General features: G+C 38.4%; 1 protein-coding gene across 2 annotated transcripts in view; it reads right to left on the reverse strand.

The window, feature by feature from the left end:
• The window catches only part of FBXO11 (F-box protein 11), a 77743-nt gene that overhangs the window by 20919 nt on the left and 32958 nt on the right, over window positions 1-23866 (reverse strand). Inside the window, exons 2-9 of one of the 2 annotated variants that reach the window (XM_080341095.1) lie at window positions 20263-20390; window positions 20062-20143; window positions 13237-13378; window positions 11261-11390; window positions 10164-10247; window positions 9955-10087; window positions 4983-5089; window positions 4776-4887 (exon numbers count right to left, since the gene is read on the reverse strand). In XM_080341095.1, the coding sequence (XP_080197221.1) occupies window positions 4776-4887; window positions 4983-5089; window positions 9955-10087; window positions 10164-10247; window positions 11261-11390; window positions 13237-13378; window positions 20062-20143; window positions 20263-20390 (918 nt within the window). Of the gene's footprint in view, window positions 1-4775; window positions 4888-4982; window positions 5090-9954; window positions 10088-10163; window positions 10248-11260; window positions 11391-13236; window positions 13382-20061; window positions 20144-20262; window positions 20391-23866 lie in introns of both variants that reach the window. The other variant, XM_080341094.1, reaches the window with a different exon arrangement.

The following is a 23866-nucleotide window of genomic DNA, read 5'->3' on the forward strand; positions in this document are numbered from 1 at the left end:
TTTCACTCATTTACTTTCCTATGTTAGGTCCACTGCATGCTGGCTGTCCACAACAGACAAAAAACGACAGAAATATAAAAAAATTCTATGCTAATTATTGCCTTACTTTACTTCCCTTTAATCTTTCATAACCCAGTACTTTGAAGAGTCCAAACAAACTGTAACTTCACAGCAGACAAAGACACACTAACTAAAGTTGAGCAGGAGACCAGCAGCACAATCTCGAATACAGAACTCCACATCAGAAACAGGTCTGCTCCCAACCGCATTACAAAGCTCTGTGCTCTGGCTCCTTGGATGATTTCAGCTCCCACACCATTGCCCCAAAAAACAAACACTACTCAGGCAGCTGGGACTCAAACTGCTCAGGACCTCAACAGGCCAGCTCCATTCCCTGAACTCCACGAAGAACAAAAATGTGAGATTCTGTGGTCACCACAAACCAATGACAGATCCACAGTGATTTCAGAGGGTGAGACCTCACCTCAGGTTATCTGCCCTTTGTAACGCACACCCTCCCCGCAATCAAACATCACTACATGAGCAAGCCACACGCTCTGTCAGTAAGCTTTCATATTACCTTCTAGCATAATACCACAAAGACTATACTTCAATAATTCATAGACTCATTTACAGAGCTTTTATTTTTTTAATCCTAAAGAAATTATTTTAATTGTCTAGTCTGACCTTATGAATAATACAGGCTATAATAATTCCCTGAATTAATTCTTGCTTCAATTCTAGTAGCAGGAACTTCAGCACATATCTTTTAGAAACACATTTAATTTTAATTTGAATATTTCCAACAAGTGAGAAACCACCATACAGCTTGTTAGCTGGTTACAGAGTTGTCACCCTGTTAATTTACACTTTAATTTCTCATCTGAATGTCTCCAGCTTTAGCACCCAACTACTGGTTCTCTTTATACCAGCATACACCATACCCAACACATGCACACATTCAGTGCAAGCAATTTACTCTTTCAGTCTCCTTTTGATAAAGTAACAAGTTGCAGCCAGTATGTTTTTCCATTACAACTGAATTTTTCTGCTTTATCTTTTATGACTTCTAATTGAACTGTTTCTATATTTTCAACATGTTGCTATGGACACGAGGAAAAAGTACTTTATTCTGGAGCAGGAGGAAGCAGAGGTGTAATACAGCCTCTCTACTTCTGCTCAATATTCCCACAAGTATAACTAAGGATCGCATTAGTTCTTTTGGCCACTCGACTATACAAAGCCTCATGTTTAGATGTTTACCCATAGTGACTAAGCCTCTCCTAGAAATCCAGCCTCCCAGTAGATAGGTTTATCACGTAAACTAGGAACCAAAGTGAGTTGTGTGTATAACTTCATACCTGTTCACACTACTGTGAATATTATTTGAGAGCCCATCTTCCAAAAAGGGCAGAGTAACCCATCCTCCTGGTTGCTGATAATATCCTCACATCTACAAGTTCCATTAATATGCATATTGGTTTTTTTCTGCAAATCATTGATAAAGTGGCTTAAAGTCAAAAAGCCATCTTTGAAATAGCCACAAAAAAAGCTGCTTATAATTAGCTTGCAGGTTATTTTTCATCTGTGTGTGCTCTGGTAATTCTGTAAGATTCTAATGTTTTAAGGCACTGTAGGCTGAAGTCAAATATTTTTTCAAGAGTCTGTGATTTATATTGGGACTGCTACCTTCTTTTAGTCAAAGGAAGTAATAAAAAATGCTAACAGTGTGATGCAACCATTTTAGCTCTCTGTAAATACACACTAATTTGCTTCAATCATAAATTTTAAATTCCTGATTGACCAAACCCCCACATTTACCACCTCATTGATCTACCCAGGATCAATAGCCAGTACTGCTTACCATACTTCATCCTGTTTACTCTGTCGCCCTCCTCCCCAGGGCCATACACCATCTCAAACAGGTTTCAAGTTACTGTTGATACACAATAGGAGCCCAGAAGATTTCTCGGCCAGTTCTTTTTAAACTCCTGCATGATTTTAGAATGTCTATTTTTACAGCTGTTTAACCTCATCCATGGTTACTGTCAGGAGTGGAACGTATTTCATTTTCCCTCTAGGGTATGAGCACATTTATCATTCCTGCCTATTCTCATTAAATATGGAACAAAAATTACACAACACTTTGCCATTCAAATTCTTCCATATCTATGATGGATCAGCATCACTGCTGAAACTCCTTTTGTTCCCCAAGTTAAGACACAAGCACTGTCTTTTCTAGACAGATGTTATATCTTGACTTGTTTTTCAAGTTCTCTTGCAGGGTGGTGCTGGCACTTATTGGGGTGCTTGTATTTTTGTGGGTGGTAGGGGAGAGTTTCCCACAGTTTCCTATGATTCCTAGTTTTCTATTTATATTAACTGTTGTTAATAGCTTCTCATTTCTTATATTTCATAGCTGCCTTCACTCCCCTTTTCTCTACCTCTTCTGGTAAGACTAAGGATTTTTGGGATCCCAGTGTGATGTTCTAAAAGCATAACTATCACATTTTGCATATTTAAATGAAAGTAATCTTTATTCTGACTCACTTCACTGGCCTTCATTATTGATTGCATGAAATTGGTCATTTTAGAGCACCAAGCATGTGTATTACTGGTTTCGGCTTTATTTGTTTACTCAGAATATAATGATTGCACACACTTATGCAATACTTTAAAAAGGCACATTTCCAATGCACTTACTGTTTCGTCTATCAAGGTGCAGACTAATACAGATTTCCTCTACAATATATGCAATAGAAGCTCCAGACTCAGGATCTTGCCATTTAAACTTTATTTTAAAATATTTCAAAGATGCTTTGGATTGGCAGCAGGAGACTTCCAGCTTAAATCACTAGCACTTACATAGCTCCCACCTTTACATATTATATACATTAAGAACTTTACATATGACATAATGTAGAAATATGCTTTAATGCAATTAGGAGTTCTAAAGAAAGGGTATCAAGCATGTGCTAGGAAAGAGATTTTTGAATGCTTTATGGAACAATATTTCAGAGATGTCATTGACTTGGAAACACTAAATGACTTTTCTGGCAGACTGCCACTCTTCTTCCCTTTTTACACACACTCAGGATTTCCTGAGGTTACAGCAAGGCTTGGTAGGATTTAAAAAGTCAATAAAAATTAATAATCAATAAGTGATGATAGTAGAGCCTACATACAGCCTCCAAAATCGACCAGAAATTTTAACTTTGGAGAAAGAGAAGCAACAATGCAATGCAGCAAAACCACAGAAATCCAGAGTATTTAAAGGAAAAAGTACCAAATCCTCAGAAACAGTCTTTCATAATTAAAAGTAGTAATGAAAAAATTAAACCTTAATTTTAATGAACAACTTTCACTCACCAAAACATCAAGACCTTACTAGCTTATCTACAAGCACCTTTCAATATGAAGCCATGAAGCACTTCAAACTGCTTTTATAACCAAGCTGAACGTGGTCCAAGAAATTAATCTAACTCCTCTCAGTTGTTACCACGGTCCCCAATATTGGTAATATGTTGGTATATAGAAACTTCAAGAAAAAATTTTCTTCATTTATTTCAGTGTCTCAGTATTTAGCATTAAACAAAGAAGTCTAGATACTGAGAGCAGCTACCTGTCCCTTTGTTCCTCTTTTTCTCATTTTTAACACTTCCACACATTAGCTGATATGTCTCCAATAAAACAGATGGTGATGTGAAGCGTAGAGCTGCCTTGACCAAAAGTGAAGTTGTGTTTTATAGTCTGACACCTCTGAGAAGGAACAGATCTTCCTCTACAAGCCACAGACAAGGAATCCTTCCACTGTTCTTATTACAGTTCCCTGCAGAATTCCCTCCTCTATAGTTAATACCTGAAAAGTGTAGTTTGTCTAGCTGAAGATCTCGTTTCCTCACCTTTATATTGAGCTGAGCAACCTTTACGTGCAGCCTGCTGTAAAGATCCATTCTGTTTCACTAGCTGAACTTAGGTATGTGAAGTTCATATTGTCGTTTCCACGCTACAGCTCAATACCTTAATTCTCCGGCACCTCTCTTCTGACACACCAACTCCATTTCATCTGCTTGTGTTCAAACACATTAAACTCACCATGTCTTGTGCCGGTGAGCTGCCACGTCTTCCTGCCAACAACTGAATTACCATTCAGGTTCTCGCTTTCACTGCCTCTGACCCTTTCCTTCCAGATTACCAGTGTTTCCCAAATCAGGCAGTACAATTTGCTCATTATTTCTGATGGTAAAATGAGACTAACTTTCCACACTATGCATTTCTTCTGCCTGTATAGCTAAGAATTCATACTTTGAGTATGTCAAATCACTCCACTCTTGACAGGAAAGTGAACTTAGCTTAGCAGTTACAGCTCATGACTGTTTTAATGCCATCAATCCCAACACTGCATCTTGTAATGAACCTAATGTAGAAATCCCATGTGTGCCCCCTTCAAATACACTCTCCTGCAACCACAACTATATAGCCCAAAACCAGGTAAGTTTACATACACTGTCACTTTTCAGGTTTTAAACTAACTGCCCAGAAAGTCCAAGCTGATTCAACTAAGAGACCCTTGGTTATCACAACGGCCTTGTACACAAAGATATCATTGTAATAATGCCATTTCAAAGCAATAAGGCTTGCAGACCTGTATTAAACACCTGCATCAAAATATGAAATATGGCAATATTGATAAATTTGTGTGCTGCTTCCATGTATCCTGGTTAGTTTAATAACTTTAAACAGTGTTAATTTCAAAAAATAAAAAGCCCACTAACCCGTACAAGTACTTCGAATAATACAGTGATCTATAATTGGACTGCAGTTCACGGTAATCTCTAAGCAGTGATGTGCATTGTGGTGCTGAGCAGATTTGTCATCAGGGTTGAACTGAAAAAGGAAGACAACACAGAAATGCAGTATTTATATAATTGCTTAGGCATTAAAATGAGATTAAAAGCTCTGCTCAAGTTTGAGTTTCTTACCCTGATTGTCATATATCCAACATAGGCATCTTCAGAACCCTCCATAAAAACGAAGGTGGAATCTCTAGTGTTTTCTATTATAACTTTATCTGCTACTTTTCCAGGTGCTGTAAAGAAGACATTTAATAAGTCTTAGTTTATGCAGCTGAAAAAAAACTTACAGAATTATCTTCACAGTAACAAAGGAAAATGAACACTCTTCTTCACACATAGTCTTTATGTCAAGAATCTTAAAATAGACAAAGAAACTAGTCTTTAACTAAGCCAATCTTGCACCAATTGAATATCTAGCACCAATGAGAAAAATCTTGACTTGTACAGAGCTAGTTTTTGACTAATACTTATTACAAACTGAATGAACAGTTTAAATACAAATTCCAGTCTAGAGACACTGAAATTCTGTTACTCAGTACAATTTATTTTGGTATTCTAAACCCTTTTATTAAAGGTAAATACATAAATTCCATCCCTAATTCAAATCAATTTAAACACTTTCTTAGTAATCTGCTCATGACCTACAAGTCACCTCTCCACACTTCTCAAATGTAAGATTCATAGTTTTGAACTGATGTCCTCATTAATCTTTAGAAAAAAATGCTTTAAGATTGGATTGAACTATCCTTCTGAAAGTATGTACAGAAGGTTTCAAAATGGTTCATTTGCAAATTGTCATAATCTGCAGTTTGATTTCCCGTGTTACAAGCAAGGCTCTGCTCTATTCTTCATCCTTAACCGCAGACAAGATGTTTACATGGGCCTGGCAACAGCCAGCAGAGGGAGCACAAGTTAGCAACAGGTTTACGTGGGTATAAATTCAACAATACTCATTCGCAAGCAAGATAGTTTGATTCAAAACTGCATTTAAAATACACAAGCCAGAAGAGGCCTTCCTCAATTCGTGAAATATAAATACGGAAGTTTCATGTACTATAGCAGATAGCTTAGCTTACCTGACAGCAATTTCAAACCATTCCCAACTCCAGGCACACAAATGTGACCAGGTATTTGCCCTAAATTCTGTATTTTATTGAAGAGCCTACACACAGGATTTCTCAGGAACAGATCTTTTTCTGTTGTCTTTTGACACCAGTACAGACAAGTGGTATGTCCTGTTCTTTATCACTCAGGTAGAAAGGTGCCAGGCAGAACGAAGCAAGATTTACATCATTATCCAGCTTATTCTGACTATCTAAAAGCCAGATCCCTGCTCTCATTACTGCAGAGCTGCATATATTTTAAGGTAGTCTAGCTCTTCTTCATACCACTATCAACTCAATACTAGATAACTAAAAGAGGCTTTGATGAGGACATAGGTATTTTTCTGTGGCCTGGTAACGTTTCTATATAATTAACTGTTTTTCACCATGGTGCAAATGCACTGGCACTCACACTTCATCTGAGAAAAAAAAAACAAACAGCACCACAAGACTGCAGATGAGCCAAAACCAGAAAATAAATGGAGCACTTAACAGGAAATTAAAGAGCCATAAATGAATATCAGAATTGTGTTCTCCTCTTAGGGAGACAAGGAAAAAAACTGCACTTCACACTGGATGCTCTGAAACACTATCAAACACAGTGGAGAGTTTTGTGGAACTGTGTGCTTGGAGGTGTTTGCCGTGACTTGGATGATGTTCTCCTGTTCTCCACATGGGAGTTACTTTATAGGTCTCCAAGGCTGGGAGGTCCCAGGATGCCCATTATGGAACATGTCAATTACTAAGACCACTGCACTTAGATCCTCCCCTAAGAAAAGACCGGAGAGGGAAGGGAACCTGCTCAAGTGTTGTTTTCATTCTAAATGCATCACTGAAATTCTCTGCAACATCCATTCCACTTTTGGCTTAAACCACTTTAGAAGAGAGACATCAGTATAAGAAATGGAACAGGGCCACTGGTTTTGTAATCAAGCAAGCCATAGCCCTCAAGAACTCAAAAATTTGCTGAAGTCTAAGGGAGTCATGGTCCACGGGAGATAAATTCATGCCCAGTTTAAGAACCAAGATGAGACCGTTTAGAAATAATTAGACAGAAAGTCTACCATAAGGGTCTGCCTAAAGAATTAAAAGTTATCTGGATATTGCTGCAGAATTCTTTTATTCCTCAAAAGGAACAGAACAATTTCACTTTTCAGTACATTAATAGAAAAATAACTAGATTCTGCAGGAAATAATTGTGACCCTAGTTCAATCGTATCAGGCAAAAAAAATGCAGAGGTCCTTTCAGATCTTGCAGTCTTTAAAATCTGCTAAGAACACAGCTCTAGACTAGTCTAAAGTATAATTTTCAATTCAAAGACACAGAATTGTTATTTAAGGAAGAGTTCAGACATGTTGAAGTTCTCTTGCACTCAAAAGTAAAAAAATACCCAGTTTTTCTACCCTTAAAATTACTTTTTTTTTTCTTTAAAGATTTTTTTTTCTTCATTGGAAAATCCTTTGATAATCCTTTTTTTCACTTACTTGCACATTACTTAAGTGGAAAATAAAGGGAAAAAGTGAAAACTGTATCTCCTAAAATAAAGAAAAAAATCCCAATGTATTTAGTGAAGATTCTGAGATTAGGACACATGTCTGTACAACTGCTGAAACTCAGCCATTAAGATGAGAGGATTCATGTCCTGAATGAGAAGACTTCACCGTGGAAGGCTTGTGTTTCTGTAGTAATCTGACACCCCCGTCCTCAACCCTGGAAAACTGAATTATTTTAAGAAATTCATAGGTATTTCTGTACACCGAACCAGACGTATCCATCTCCCTACAGTACATCTACTCTTGCTTCTTACTTGACATTTCAGACAAGCCACAGTACTAATAATACCTCCAAGGCTTCCTTCTTAACCTGACTCCTTCCCCTAGATTTAAGGAAACAAATTTAAAAAACGCAAAATAAAACAGAACTAACCTAGAACGCCAGATATTATTATGTAAGAATATTTTGCTTCTATGAGAAAGCAGAATCTTCGTGAAAGCTCAAGGTATGTAAAGTTGTGTATCTAATAATGCTGTGCTACTTCAGAAGTCAGCAGAAGAAACTATTAAAGAAATTTGAGTAGAATTGCAGAGAGATTTGGTGCTGCCTTAATCCTGCCATTTTGAAAAGCATGCCAGACTGAGCAGAGAAGAGGTAGTTCTCCAAGGCTTAGTGGTTCACTTTAATTTGTTTTCTTTTCCAGACAAATGAAAATTGACTCTCTCTACAATGTCACTGACCATTCAGAGGAGAAAGTCTGAGGAAGTGAAGAGAAAGCAGTGCCAGAAACCAAAATATAAATACATCTAGCATTTCTGGATTCTTCTCAGAGCTTTTGTTCCCCAAGACAGCTATTTTGTTACAAAAATACACAATACAGATCCTTTGCTTTTAAAGAACTGTAGTTAACTGTTTTTTCTGAGTAACTTAGGTTAATTCCAGTAGAAGGGAAAGCAGAGGGACTTTCAGAACTTAAAAAGAGCCAGAGAACATGTACAAGTTTAACCAGATATTGAAGCTGTCATCTCATGAAACTCAGGACAGCGCTGATCCAGCTTCTCCTAGATTTTAAACACTTTATTAATATGTACAAGCATTTTTACTGCCATCTATCTGAAACAGAACTCAGGGGTATTTTGTTATTTGTCTGAAGCCATGTCTGCATTAGCAGGCACTGCAGCAAAACATGAGTGGTACAACAGAGTGAAACAGTGCTGAGGATCAGAGATCCACACCATGTATATTGCAGGACAGGGAGCATAGAAGAGACTGATTTTGGACTAGTCCTAGCCTGGTCCCTCAGACTGAACACACACCAACTACCACAGTGCAGTTAGAGTATTCCAGGAACATATCAGTCAGTCTCATCCAAAAGGAATCCAGTTTGTGCTCCAAAACCTCTCCAACAACACAAACCAAAGCGCCGTTAAGTGAGGATGTTTAGGATGTCAGCTTCAGAAACGTAGTCACAAACCAACAAACTAACATACCAACACAGCTGCATCTCGCAGATCTGCAGGGATAAGTTTTAAGGCTAACACTGGAATAACGTGACTGCATTGGTCCAAACCACTCTCACTGCCAAGGCTGTAAAACCCAGGCAAGAAGTGCAAGAACAGGTTAATCACTCAAGAACAGAACAGCTGGTACACAGAATAAATAGATACTTGAACAGAGGGACTTTTTTCAAAAACCAAACAAAAAGCACAATCAGCCCAGACTGGCAGTATCTCAGAAAAATCATCAGAAGCAGACAGTTCACTTCTGGGTCACCGCAGGAACAAGAGGTCTGAGACATCTTAACCAAGATCTCTACCAGGCATTAACACAGGCTAAATTCTTCCCATTCTCTCCTGCTACAGGGAATTAGCATGCTCACAGTGGGGACAGGAAAAGCAAACAGTTCCACAAGCACCATTATTTGCAGCCAGGTATATTACTTTATATTAACTTCCTAAAACTTTCCTATTCTGAAAGTCGTCTTCTCCATAAAGGTTCTCCTTTATAGGAACAGCTGGGAGACAAACAGAGAAAGAACCTCCAGCCTCAGAATCTTTCTGCTGGATGCTCTCATTTACTTCCTCATGATGGAATTACAATGCTGACAAAAATGGGACAGATACTAATTTGGGCTTGCTCCCGCTGCTGGATTCTACTCTGGAGATAGGTTATATATAAACAAATTTTGTAAGAACCACCTGAAAATTTCAACTGCAGTCCTGTAACTGAATATGCTTTCTGACAAATTTGATTTTTTTCTTCTAACAAAATAAAAAGATAAATAAGTTATTCCAAGAACTAACAAAGCAGACAATGGTACTTCAGTCTGAAGCATCAGCTGTTTTTTAGTTAGTGCCACTTGTACAGAAAACACTTAATAGGCTGCTGAAGAAAGACAAGCATTTATACTGAATATTTAGTACACCAGAATATCTTTGTAATTAAGGTAGTAATTAACACAGGTCGTATGTTAAGACAAAGATGCTCTCAGTTTAAATACCTGCACCGATCATGGTGATTGGAGATTCTATATATATCCATTCATCTGTATATATACCAGAGTGAACAAAGATAAGCCCATCAAAATGAGCTTCTTGAACTCCACCAAGAGCGTCCTCAATGGTATCGTAATACTAGAAGAAAAGGGACAAGTTTAGAGAGAAATAATCATGCAGATATATATCCTTAAGAACTGCTTTAGAAACATACCAACATATTTTCTCTTCCTTTATATCTTGCAGGATTACTGTAGAAGTGTTCAGCAAAACCTGGCTTGACATGTGCTCCTTTGTACTGAAACAAGGAAAAAAGTTTATGATAAGCTTGCAGATAGGTGGATCTGTAAGCATACACACAAATCCCCTAATTAGCAAGCCATTTGCTGATACTGGTTTGTTCCAGGAACTATGGATCATATTCTGATCTCCCATATGAGGCACCCAATTTGAAATGGCAATACCTAAAAACATCTGAGGCTAAGAGAGTGATCAGCTAAACCAAGAGGCTAACCTACAGCCAGAAGCCTCTAAACTGACTGAAAAGCCTCATATACCTTATACACTCCACAAAAGATGCTCTTTTGATTTTCCAGCAGCTTGCCACAAAACAAACTGCATTTATATGGTGAAGAAAACAGAACCCTGTATCTTCACATGTGAGTACTGCACAAAAAAGCCAAATCAAGTATTTGTCCTCAACAAGCTTCAGAATTTCATCAACCAATTACACACAGCCTTGTATAAAACACTGGCCTTGGTATCTATTTCTCTTACTTCTGTTTTTCAAATATCATGCCCAGCCATTCTTAGAATACCTTTGATGCTCTGGATTAGAGGTTCAATTACCTGTGCAGCTCCAGTCACATCAGCTGAAATGGTGATATCAATATATACTGTTTGGTTTACTAGAGGAGTATGCATATGAATCTGACAACTGATATGCACACTACCTTAACATATGATGAAAACAATATATTTCAAGTTTATTTGTGAGTCACAGGCCATGACTACCTCTCCCACAGAATTTCAGTGATGCAAAAAACATGAGGAAAGCCCAAGATAAGAGCCAGATGCTCAAGCATCTTTCCCATGATGTGTCTGCCTAAGGTGGACCCCAAAACAGGACATAACTTCACATCCCTCTCTGTTGTGTAACACAATGCAGAGATGTCTCCCCACCTCCTCAGTCTCGTCATCTTATTTAAAGTCTAAAACCAAAATTACTACTGTCAGCCACATTTCAGAAGTTGAGGTTTTTACTGTTATAAACCATCTTTAAATTGGAATATAAATGAATAATACTGTTACCAGTTGCTGAAAGCTTTCTTTCCAGGGATTTGGATGTTCATATTCTTCTGGATTAATCTGATAAAATTTACCAGGTTCGGGATGCATCATTGGACGAGTGTACTCAAATACTTCCATATACAATCTTTTCCTGAGCAGTGGCAAGTAGAAAATAAAATTAATGTATTTCTGACTATTCTTCGATTTTAATGTAACACATCCAATGTTGAAAACCAGGGTTTTTCCAACAGTATTTTCCAGACTGTGACAGTAAATTTGACCAAGATCAGTACCAATCACTTTAAAATATTTCCAAAACAATTTTTACGTTGAACTGACTTCTGTGTTTTTCCAAGAATAATTTTGACACGTGTTTCACGATCCAAGCAAGAGAGTTCTCAAAATGTAACTTCCAATGAAGACATTCAAGCTTCTACTTACACTGTTCGTGGAATCAAAGTGTAATTCTACATTAACTATCTCATTACCTTAACACTTAGGAAAGCTAGTAGCATAAGAACAACAAAACTTAAGACAAAGTGTCCCACCAGCCCTTCCCCACCTTGCCAAAAAAAGGCTGAAAAATGCATTCAGGGAACAAATTATGTACTGTATTTCCAAAAGAGTTACTCAGTGGACAGATTACAGTGCCTTAAATAGAAAACAGCACATGAAGCACACAATTGGATTCTTTTGATTAGCATTAGAATACAAAAAATTGCAGTGTCTGAGCCTGCTGATATTAAGCCCAGACTTACATGATGCCACTGAATCTCGGCACTGGGCACTGGTGAGGCCTCACCTTGAATCCTGTGTTGAGTTTTGGGCCCCTCATCATAAGAAGGACATGGAAATACTAGAGAGAGTGCAGAGGAGGGTGATGAAGCTGGTGAGGGGTCTGGAGCACAAGTCTGATGAGGAGCGGCTGAGGGAACTGGGGCTGTTCAGCCTGGAGAAAAGGAGGCTGAGGGGAGACCTTATCGCTGTCTGCAACTACCTGAAAGGAGGCTGTAACATGGAGCAGGTTGGGCTCTTCTCCCAAGCAACAAGTGACAGGACAAGAGGAAATGGTCTCAAGGGGAGGTTTAGACTGGATATTAGGACAAACTTCTTCACAGAAAGGGTTGTCAGGCACTGGAACTCCACATTGGTGGAGTCACCATCCTTGGAGATGTTTAAAAGGCATCTAGATGTGGTTCTTAAGGACATGGTTTAGTGCTCGAGTTCGGTTAGGTTATCGTTGGACTCTATGATCATGAGGGTCTATTCCAATCAAAATGATCCTATGAATCTCAGTTATTGCAATTCATCTGACAAGACATCCCCAAAACTGTCTTTAGGACAGGAAAAAACCACATTTTTGTCATGTTATATTCAATTTTCTTTTAGTCTTAATCTCTATTAAAAAAAAAAAAAAAAAAAAAATCAAACCACACAAACAAAAACAGCCTAAGAAACACATGTTATTTTTTCCTTTATAAAGTAATGCAAATTTAGATCCCATTTATCCAAGCTCTCAATAACCCTGGGTAGGGTAGATTCACATGGAGGAAAACAGCCTCAGTATTCAACCATTAAACAAAACAAATAAAAATCAAGCCAAACCTGTTAGTAACACTAGACAAAATTTGCATTTAACATTAAGAAATGTGCGTCTTCTTTTGCATAAAGGAACACAATCCCCAAAGAAGCGTGAAAAAGGTTAAAGAGGGGAAGAAGGAAAGGAACGGCTACTGAAGGAGTACCTCATTGATTTTTAAACTAGCAATTATTTAACTGGTATCTCTACTACTACAGAATCAAAAGTTTTACTATTTAACAGATATAATCAGAGATTTGTAAGTAACAAGTAATGCTTAAATAAACCATGCATATTAAAATACAATTGGTTTTAATTCAACTAATGGCAACCAACATTTCAATTCTTCTATTGTACTGGCATCTTGTGCAGCACACCTAATATTTCTCATGATAACAAGGAATAGCTTTTCACTTACCACAAAATTGGATCATTAGCCAGTTCACTGAAGCGTTTACACACACAAGCTGCTCTACAGAGATCCTGCTCCAGCAGGTAGGAAAAGATCTTCAGAACCACTTCATCTGGCAACTTCTCCTGAAGATATTGTTCTGCAGGTGCTGCTATTAAACAGTAATCTATATCAGATTATTGACATACTTAACCAGCCCAAATTGTGACCGAAATAGATCACCAGCTTGTCACTTGAAAGATTCGCATTTAAAATACTAATGAGCTCAGAGAAGGTTTTTTTGGTTTGGTGGTTTCTTTGGTTGTTTTCCTTTTTGGTTTGGTTTTGTTCTTTTGTTTTATTTGGGCTTTTTTAAAGTACATTTCATCTAAATATAAAGGAAAAAAAAGTGGTAAATGGTTCACGCTGGAGTCAGGTAGAAGCTACAGACTTCAAGCATTCTCTCAAACTTTTTTAGTTCACATCTCTTTTGTTGGAGGAATATACAATGTACATACAATTTACAATTGCAATTGTATATACTATATATAAAATTTACAATTGCAGATATTAAGTAGGCTACTGCACATGTTCCAGATACACTGGCTCCACACTGCTATTAGCTTCATTGTGGTTCAATTAACCCTCATAACAATAATCCAGTCCCAAAGTCAAAATCTCCGCAAATATTTTCAAACACAAAAGAATCTACTCAGAAATAGTCACTGCCTGGAAAAACTACTAGTAAAGCTTCCTTGTTCTTCCACAATGAACACATTAGGAAAAAGGACATCTGGGATGCAGGAAATCAGTAGCCAGCAGTAATTTCAAAGTCTCCTCCTTCCACTTACTCCCATTTACGCTCTTCCTTTTAAAATGAAAAAAAAAATCTAAGCCAGAAGTGTTAGCCTTGCCAGATGTCGTATTTCTTGAGAGAGATTGGAGAAAGAGACATTCCCCTGTCGCTGTGTGGAGATGTGAGTGCACTGGGTCAAACCCCTGCTCTGGGGCCCGTGCCTGCTCTACATGTGACAGTTATTTGGGAAACCCCATCTGCAGTTTGTGCTCTCACAAGTTCCCTCTGCGGCCGGTATCTTCACCCACGGGAGTTCTGTTTGCACAGCTTGCTTGCTTGGTTATTGCCTTCAGGATCCTTTCTCAGGCAGAACCATAAAGAATAGCTTCCAAGTGTAGAGGATTTGTATATGCAAGGCATTAAAAGCTCCTGCTGCATTCACTACACAATTACACGCATGCAATGCCCCTTGCATTATTCATTTTTTCCTAGAACATTTGAACCTAGGGAGCAATAGGATCGTGATTTTGGCTATTACAGGAAGACTACTAAAGTGACCCTCAGAAAGATGAACTACTAAATTTGAGGGAATAACATTCTGAAAAATAGTCTTCCCTGGGCAAAGCAGCACAAATAGCTACATTATTTCCAGCTAAGAGAGAAAAGTGGAGAACTGTGGCTTTTACAAAGATGCTAAAAACTGTGGTCTACAAACTGTATCACCAGAACCTGTGTGCTAAGAGAGAACTGATTAAAGCTGTTTTTCCAGGGTGTCATACTTCTATCTGTGGTCAGATCAGTTAGAAGAAATTCTGAAATATTACTGACTTTGCAGTGACTTTCCCTGAACCTGTTCCTTGTTGCACCACTGTATGAGTATCACCTCGGTGATTCACAAATGCTGATTTTCTCTAAGACATCAGGAGGGCATTTACACAACTGATGGCTGCTTTTAAGAGTAACACAGATTAGTCATAAATTATAGCTACTTGCCACTTTATTCCAACAACAATCCATGCTGTAGAAAAACAACAAGTCTCGCCATTCCACATATCCAAACTATCCTTTAGGTTGACAGCACTGATCATGTACAGAACAGAATTTTTGTCCTCAACTTTACCGATCCTCCTCTAAACTATTTTTTTTATGGATCAGCTTCTTGTAGTTCTTTGCAAGGTACAGAAGTGTGAGCATAGGCACAGGAAGGAGACTGGAATGAAAGTTCAGAAGCTGGGCAAGACAGTTCGTTTTTAATGCCAGATTAAGAAACTATTAAAAAAACAAACAAACAAACACACACACACAACAACAACAAAAAAACCAACAGAACCTAACAAAAACCCCCCAAAAACAACCACCTCCCACAACATAAAACCAAGACAAACTAAAACATAAACAAAACAAACCCACCCCCCAAAAAACCCACACGAAAAACATACAAACAAAAAACCTCACATACACCCAGAACCACAAAACCTTACAAGCCAGTAAGTTAGGAGATCTGGTGAAAAACAAGGAAAAAGTCTGGAAGGGCCTTACGCTCAAGAGGCCTTTGGGGAGCATATACCAGTAGTCTATAAGGTAAGCACTGTTGGGCATCACCAGAAAATGTTATATGCACCATCAGTGCTATTTTTTAAAAAGGTCCTTTTCCATAAAGGTTCTTTCCTGTGTGTCAGGCAAGTAGTAGCAATTAATTCTACAGTCCTAATTACCCTTGAAATGTATCACAGGTTAATTGGACGCTGCTTTTGAATTAATATTTTTCTGGTAGCTTTCCAGTTAAACGCAGAGATACAGTCTTCTACTGTCTTCCAAGCCAAAATGCCACATTGTGAACGCAAGGCAGTAAATCGTCACAAGCCTTCCATGACCTGGCTTCCCCTTTTAACACACAACCCCTGAGGCATACAATTTGATCTTATTCTCAAGACAATCAGTTACTTCCCTAAACAACCTGCAGAATTTTTTCTTCCTTTGAGTTTATGTATGTTAAGACCTTGGCTAGTATTTTACTGAAGAGGGAAGTTCATCGGCACAAGGCCTCCCATTGCTCAACAGTTCACACTCCAATTTTCTTCCCTACGCCCCATCTCAAAATGAAATTTCAAATCCAGGTGCATTGCCTTAATGCAAGAGGCAGGGACCAATTTGAAAGTGACGGAAAACTTCTTGCAATTAAGAAAAAGGATGATTTTACAGGTGTTTGCTATCCTCACCCACCTTTAGCTATAATTCTGTAGAAGTGAGAGATTTAATTTAAATTGCCCTTCTGCTCAATTACAAAGAAGGGGTTGATGTAAGATTTCTCCACTCAAATCACTGATTCAGTGATTACTAGATGGAATTTTCCAGTATAATTTGAAAAAGATAATTCACTTCTTAATGTAAAGACTTAAATATCTCTGGGTCCCAGAGAGAACTCCATGGTTTTGTTTTATAAATTCACACTTCACATTTTGGGTATCTTCTAGTAATCTGTCAGAGCAAGGATACATTCAATATGTTATTCTTCCCAGTTGACAAAAAACAAGCTGAAACAGTTTAAGAGGTTTGTCTGGCAAACCAGAAACATTTGTGTGCTGCTACTCCCAACAGTTTTATACCTATTGAAAAAGTGAAGGTTCAGTGCAAAACACATTCTCTTATGGAAAAAAAATGAGAATTTTTTAAATAAGCGTTAAAAATAGACAAGAATAAAAATAAAGTGTAAGAGATCATCACCAATCTTTATCTTTGCCCTAGCACAAGTTGACAGTTGAACTATTTATAATTTTAATTAAGTGTTAACTTACTAGACAACTGAAAACTAGAAACACAGCTAGTTAAGTCATTCTGTTTCCACAGGATATGGGTGAAGATAATTTGGTTTCAATTTTGATCGTTTAGCAGATAGAAACTAGTATTGTAATACCAACACAAAGGGCAGGGAAAGCTGCCTGAAAGTGAATTTTCTTTGTACAAAGCCCAAGAATGCCGTCACATGAATCCCAAACTGTAAATTATGTCTTGTATGGATACCATTTTTGTCCTTTTTAGTGAAGATATAGACAAATAGCTTTTGCTCTGTAAGGAAGAACTTAGTAAAAATATTTTCTTGCTAAGAAGTAGAAATTGTCAGAAAACACAGCATGCAGTGTTCTTGGAAAGATATCTTACAAAAAAGACAATAATAAATTTTAAAAGGCACCGAGTTCTGTGAACTATGAGCAGTACATGTACCTAATGTACAGAATTATGAAGGAGTGATCCAGCAACCTAGAGTCACAGGCATCTACTGGAACTCCAGAGTTCAGTCAAAGAAAGAAATCACTTGTCTCTGAACTGAAGGCTTCTGAACATGGTTAAAAATGAGCAAGAACTGCCCAGTATAAAACGGATATGCAAATGTAGTAATCTTAAAGCAAGAGAGGAAAAAACCTACACGGTAATAAACAAAAAGGAAGACTACGTCAAACGATTAAAACCTTGGATTAAATTATGTGAGTGGACAAGTGGTACTAAAGAATGTGAATATCCCAATAAGAAGAAGCATGCACAGTTAAGGTAACGTGAGGAAATATATTAAATTTAAATATTTCTGTAAATCAATAAATACTATATCGGCATAGAATACAAACATTTGGACTAATAAAATCTAAGAGCTGTAAACATTTTCCACAGATGTTAAACAAATACTGAATTCGTAGGTTGAAGTAATTTGTGACATAAGCAAAACAGCTCCATCATACGTTTTTCTTACACGAATTTTTGGTTTCTTCATTTTTTGTATTCCACTGAAGGGTTTAAGCGAAAAATTATTTACGTATTTTCTCTAATGTGTTGCTTTCCCGTCAAGATTCTTGTATATTCATTAACCTTTTTTGTCTCAGGATTGAACAACTCATTGTCCATTGTGGAGACCACTGGTGGACAGGGTTGCAAATAACAGAAAAAGACATGTCTATATGTCAAAATTTTGATGTGTTCTGTTTGATAATAGCTGAGACCGATATTTTTTTCCCCTTACAATTTCAAATAACAACTCTCTCTCAGCAACAGTAATTCTGAACTAAGTATTAAAATAAGGAATAGTCTTCTGTTTTTTTCAGCTATTGGCTGCGCTCCAGTTGAAACTCTAACGACTGGCATTTCTCCTTTCATCTCCACCAAATTTTCCTCAAATCAGAGCCCATACAAGAAGGAATAGTCCTCCCCCAAGACATCTTCCTGTGTTTCTAGTCATCCACACTTCTAAAATAAACAGCTATATGTTCCAAATGACAACATACTGTCTACACTGATGACATTCCAGAAAGTCTCATGGTTACAACTCAGTGAGAAGAGCTATCATTATCTATGCCAGCAAAAACCAGGAAGAAAAAAATCCCCCTGCAATCAATACTTGTACAAATTTAGAAGAATATCTCAAACTCAATGAGGAAACTAAAAATAACCATCATCCATACTGGAAAAGAGATTAACAGAAAAGAGTTGAGAAGGACACTCCCTTGTTAAGACTGCAACTGGTTTGAATACAATCTTTAGGAGTATAATTATAAAATCATTGTTTACAATTCCTCTGGTAATTCCATGCTGGAGAAGCTTCCACAATCCCCATACTTTCCGCACATGGGTACAAGAATGTAACAAAAGGAATGCACAGTGAAAGTGTGGAGAATTCTTTTGGAAGTTACTGTTGTTCATACATAATCTTCACTACAGTACTCAGTAGATACCTTCACTAAAGCAAGGAGGTGGGTAAAAGTGTAACAAAGAGCACACTAGAAGTGAATGACCTTGAAGAAAAACTAGGAACTGGCAAGACAAACTGAGTCTATGACAAGACGACTCTGCACAAGGCTTCAGATATCAAATCAGGAAATGAAACTGAAAGCAGAATGACACAGGTTTATGTTCAGCTGGTTCTGGCTATTGCAAGAATAAAAATCTGAGGTTAACTGATTCTCAAACAGCTGCTGAAATTAGGAGCTAATCAAAGGCAGGGGGTGTGCAAGTGGTGAGGACAATAGAGCAGAGGGGGAAGAGACAGAGCACTTGAAAGATAAAACCCACGCTATGGAGAAGATGAGCAAACAGAAAGAGTAGACTTCAACAGAAACAACGAAAATGGACAAAAGTCTTATACCAGCTGCTCAGTTTTAATTCACAATATTAAGAGAGACACAGACTGGGAGGAAAAAGAAAAAAAAAAATGAAAGAAAATAAAAAAGTCACAAGAAAAGTAACAGAAACCACATAAATGGGAGTTGGCAAGCACCGGTGTTGATTTTACAGGGAAAAGGGACAGCAGATCTGGAACTAGAGAGTGTGTCATGAGACAGAGAGGGGTAAAAACAGAGAGCCTGAAAAGTGACGTAAAGAACAAGCAGGATATATGCACCTATATATGTGTGTGTATGCGCACACAGGCATATATATCTACAAATAAAGACACACACAATATACATTACATATGTGTATATAATTATCATATACACATGTATTGCATGTATGTCTTTATTATATAATGTACATATACTGTATATGTGTGTGAAATAGATGTACATATGCATGTAGGCACACGTATTTTTTACTTCTGAACACACAAACTATCTCCCTCTCTCCACAATGAAGTGCTATAATGGCATACGAAAACTACCTCTACACAGATACTGGAACAATACATCAGTGTGATAAATGCTAAATAAGCCCAGTCAGAGTGCTGCACCACTGCAGCATGACTGCTGCTAACAGTAACTTGGATACAACTACACAGCACTTTGAGGAGAATAAAACAAACAAACATAAACAACACTAAAAAAAAAAAACCCACACCAAATGAAGGTCCTGTAGTGAAGCAGGCAGACTAAAGGACCAGATTCTAAAAATCAGATTAAAATCATGCTTCCAGTTTTAAAGTTCAGAACAAGTTTGCAGTCGTTTTTAACTACTGTTTCTTAGTAGGAGAACAGACAGAAAAAATGTGTTTGGGGGTGGTGTGTGGGGTTGTGTGCAAAGTCAAAATGTCTCAACCTCTTCTCCCCCACCTTCTTTTTTGTAGAAAAAGTTATTACCTGATAAATCCTGGGATTTTCCAGATACTCTGGCACGTTTAGCTCGGTGACCAAAGTTTTCAGTAGCTGAAGTAGAGGCACCCTTTAATGAAATAAATAAGAATTAGTTTGGTCATTAGGTAACTTACAAAATGAATTAGCCTCCTATTCTTGAAATAGTAGGATTTATTTTACAATTAAAAACAAACAAATGAAAGTTACCTCCATACTGCTCTTTGTAGGGCAAGCTGTTCTTTTAGGAAGAAGAGTTTTTCTGCGAAGTTGGTATGGACTATTTTGTGCACCAGGACCTGACTCTTCTGCAACCATATCTGCAGGTACATCATCATCTGTCAAGAAAAAAGGAAATTTGCTAATTAGAACCGTAGTTTGGTTTTATACCACAAAAATACTACACAAATTTTCTGATAAATACATTCAGTCAAGAGACTGGGGAAGAAGTGCTCAAGTACAGTGAACTTTTAGTGAAACATCAGAATATACTCAGAAATACACAAAATTACAGAGAGAAAGTACATATTAATTAACTCAGGTTTCTCTATATGTACACAGCAGCTATACCAAAAGCTGCGTTAAAAAAATACATACACACACATATCTAGGCTTTCAGTTTCTCTGCAAGCACCATATTCACTGTGCTAACTCCAGCATCTTATTACTTCAAATTTTTCACCTAATGCTATCAGCATGACAATGAACACTGAAGCTTCAATTATTAACTAGATGCTATCAAGAAGTCCTTTAATAAACATAGCATTCAGTACAAAACTCAAGGCACAATTTTCCCAAAACATTTCAGCAATAGCCCGGGCCAGCATACAAATCTTCTGCAAAATGGAGGTAACTTTAAATACACATTCCGTTTGCCCAAATTATACTTAGAAAAATGTACATTCTGTCCCTGCCCTTAAAAAAAAAAAAAAAAAAAAGTGCAGAAAGTTTGTGAGTATAATTTTTAAAGGTTTTAATTCAAAAACTGATTTCAGTTTCAATTTTCCATGTTCATATATTCCTGGAACATGCTCAAAATAAGCAAGGAATAACTACATATCACTGCATGCCCTACAACTAGCACAACAAAGTCACAAGAATTTTTAAGAATCCAGAACAAAAACCATCTAGAAAATAAATTAAAGCCCAGCTCTACTTAAGTAAAAGGTATACTTTCGCAGATGCTTAACTGTGAGAAGAGAATTTTCTGCTCCCTTTTCATTTTAACTGCTTTGTCACTTTTAAACTGAGTAAAACATGATGTAAAAGCGATAGCCAGAAAAGCAATACTGTAGAGTAAGCAGTTTTCCTGAATATATTAGGGTGAAGAAAGACCAATGTCAAAAAAACCCAACCTACCCTTCAAATAGTAAACCGGCCTGTTCAAAATAGAAAGAAAAGCAATTTTTAAAGTTCTAATGACCTCCTTACATTTCAATATCTTAATGTCTTGATTTTCTTAAGTTTTCTTAAGTTTTTTCCTGACATGAATTACAAAACATTGCATTTATATAGGATTATGCATGTGATCATAACACAAGCTGCTGTATCACTGACAGCTAACCAATAAAATTCTGAAGAAAAAGCTAGTTCAGTACTGTCCTGCTCTTCTCTGGTTCTAATTTTTCCTCCACCTTGGCAGATACTTAAAAATGGCAAACATTGCCACGTATCATCAACAGATCACAACACTGCCAGGCCATCTAAATAGAGGGCAGAACTGGTAAAAAGATGAAGTTAGCTGGAGGAATGTATGCAGCCTCACACAGCTCAGGGCAATCAGGAGAGCCTCATCAGCCGGCTAATGCACCTGCACACTAACCCTGCAAGAAACACCTCCATGCGGAGCCTTTAGCCGGCCCAGCAGCCAACCCAGCCCAGCCACAAGGAGGGGCCAAGGACCACACCACTGGGAAGAACCATCACCCTTTTTGCAGCAGCAGTTTTTGAGGACAGGAGTGAACTGTGAAACTTCTACCAAAAAAAATACCACTTATTAAAAACAACAGAGCAACCTCCCTAACTTCAGCTAGAAGCTACCTCACCACACCTGGAATATTGTGTCCAGTTCTGGGCCCCTCAGTTCAAGAAGGACAGGGAACTGCTGGAGAGAGTCCAGCACAGGGCAACAAAGATGACAAAGGGAGTGGAGCATCTCCCTTATGAGGAAAGGCTGAGGGAGCTGGGGCTCTTTAGCTTGGAGAAGAGGAGACTGAGGGATGACCTCGTTAATGTTTATAAATATATAAAGGATGAGTGTCACAAAGATGAAGCCAGGCTCTTCTCGGTGACAGCCAATGATAAGACAAGGGGTAATGGGTACAAACTGAAACACAAGAGGTTCCATTTAAATTTGAGAAGAAACTTCTTCACTGTGAGGGTGACAGACACTGGAACAGGCTGCCCAGGGGGGCTGTGGAGTCTCCTTCTCTGGAGACATTCAAAACTTGCCTGGACACCTTCCTGTGTAACCTCATCTGGATGTTTCTGCTCCAGCGGGGGGGACTAGACTGGATCTTTTGAGGTCCCTTCCAATCCCTAACATTCTGCGATTCTCACTCTTCCCCTCTCTGTCTGCTACTTGCATGACACATCTCACCAGCATCTGAGCACTTCTCTACCTGTGAACACTAAGTATTCATGCATGACGCAAAAGCCTCAAAGACACGGACAGACTAACTTCAGTGCATTTCTCTGTGAAGAAGCATCCAGCCCAGCGCTGGCATCGCATGCCTGCACAAGGTTATAGACCCCAGAGCAGACCCACTGCACGCTCATAATTCAGTCACCTAGTTTTACCTGTTTCTTTCAATCTCCGATCAAAAATACCCTAACAATTCAAGAAGGTATCAGAAGGTGGAAGAGTTAAGCTGCTGTGGGTGTTCCCAGCCTTCCCTCGCATGGCAGAGCAGGACAGGAGCTGCAGGTCTGAGGAGTCCCTGCCAGGAGGGGCTCAGGCACCAGCAGCCGGGCTTTCTCATAACAAAACACACTGCCACATGTAACTACTCAGCACCCCTTATGTCTCTTTAAGGTCTGCTACAGTAATTATTGTTTCTGTTGCTAATATCCCCCAGAAACATGCTACTCAGGGATTTTGAATGTCTTGCCTTAATCCTGTTCACCTATTTTGCACTGAAGATCCAAAATGACTGGCAGAATGGCAGGGGGGTTTTTTTGCCTCTGTTCTGGATGGTCAGTACAATAGTTCAAGATTGCCACATGGAACACAGCAAAAGCATAACAGGCAAAGAAAGCTGGGAAAAAAGGGGAAAAAAAAAAAGCACAGCATTTTGATCCCTTGGTGGGCAATGAGAAGGGCAGAGACAAACCCCAATCAGGTCCTTAGAAGTAAACCCATGGAAGCCACTAAGGATAAAACATATCACTGCTGGAAGCCTGTGGGGGGAAACAGAAGTAAAGGTCAGTTTGGCTGAAACGCTGAAAGACTAACTAAGCAGAAAATAAATGCATTCACTTTCTTGCAGTGGATCTAGGAGGATGGCAGGAGTCTTGCTCAAAGATCACTTTTCTAGCACAGGTGACATTAAGGAATATACATGTATTCCCTCAGATTCACAGCAGGTATCAGTCAAATTTAAGATCTTGCTTTTTTCCATCCGAGCAGTAAGGAAGATGAGAGAATGGCACCAGGGGAAAGCAGGAGCCCAGGCAGCACATGGGAAGCAGGTGCCCAGGGCGCTGCTGAGCAATGCGGGCCCGGAGGCACTGGTGCATGGGGAACACGTCACGACAGTGGCTGACGTACCATGAGAGCAGCTCACAGAGAGGCCTTCAGGAACCAAGAGCCTCC

Source organism: Nesoenas mayeri (genome assembly GCF_963082525.1).
Source record: "Nesoenas mayeri genome assembly, chromosome: 3".
Classification (NCBI taxonomy): domain Eukaryota; kingdom Metazoa; phylum Chordata; class Aves; order Columbiformes; family Columbidae; genus Nesoenas; species Nesoenas mayeri.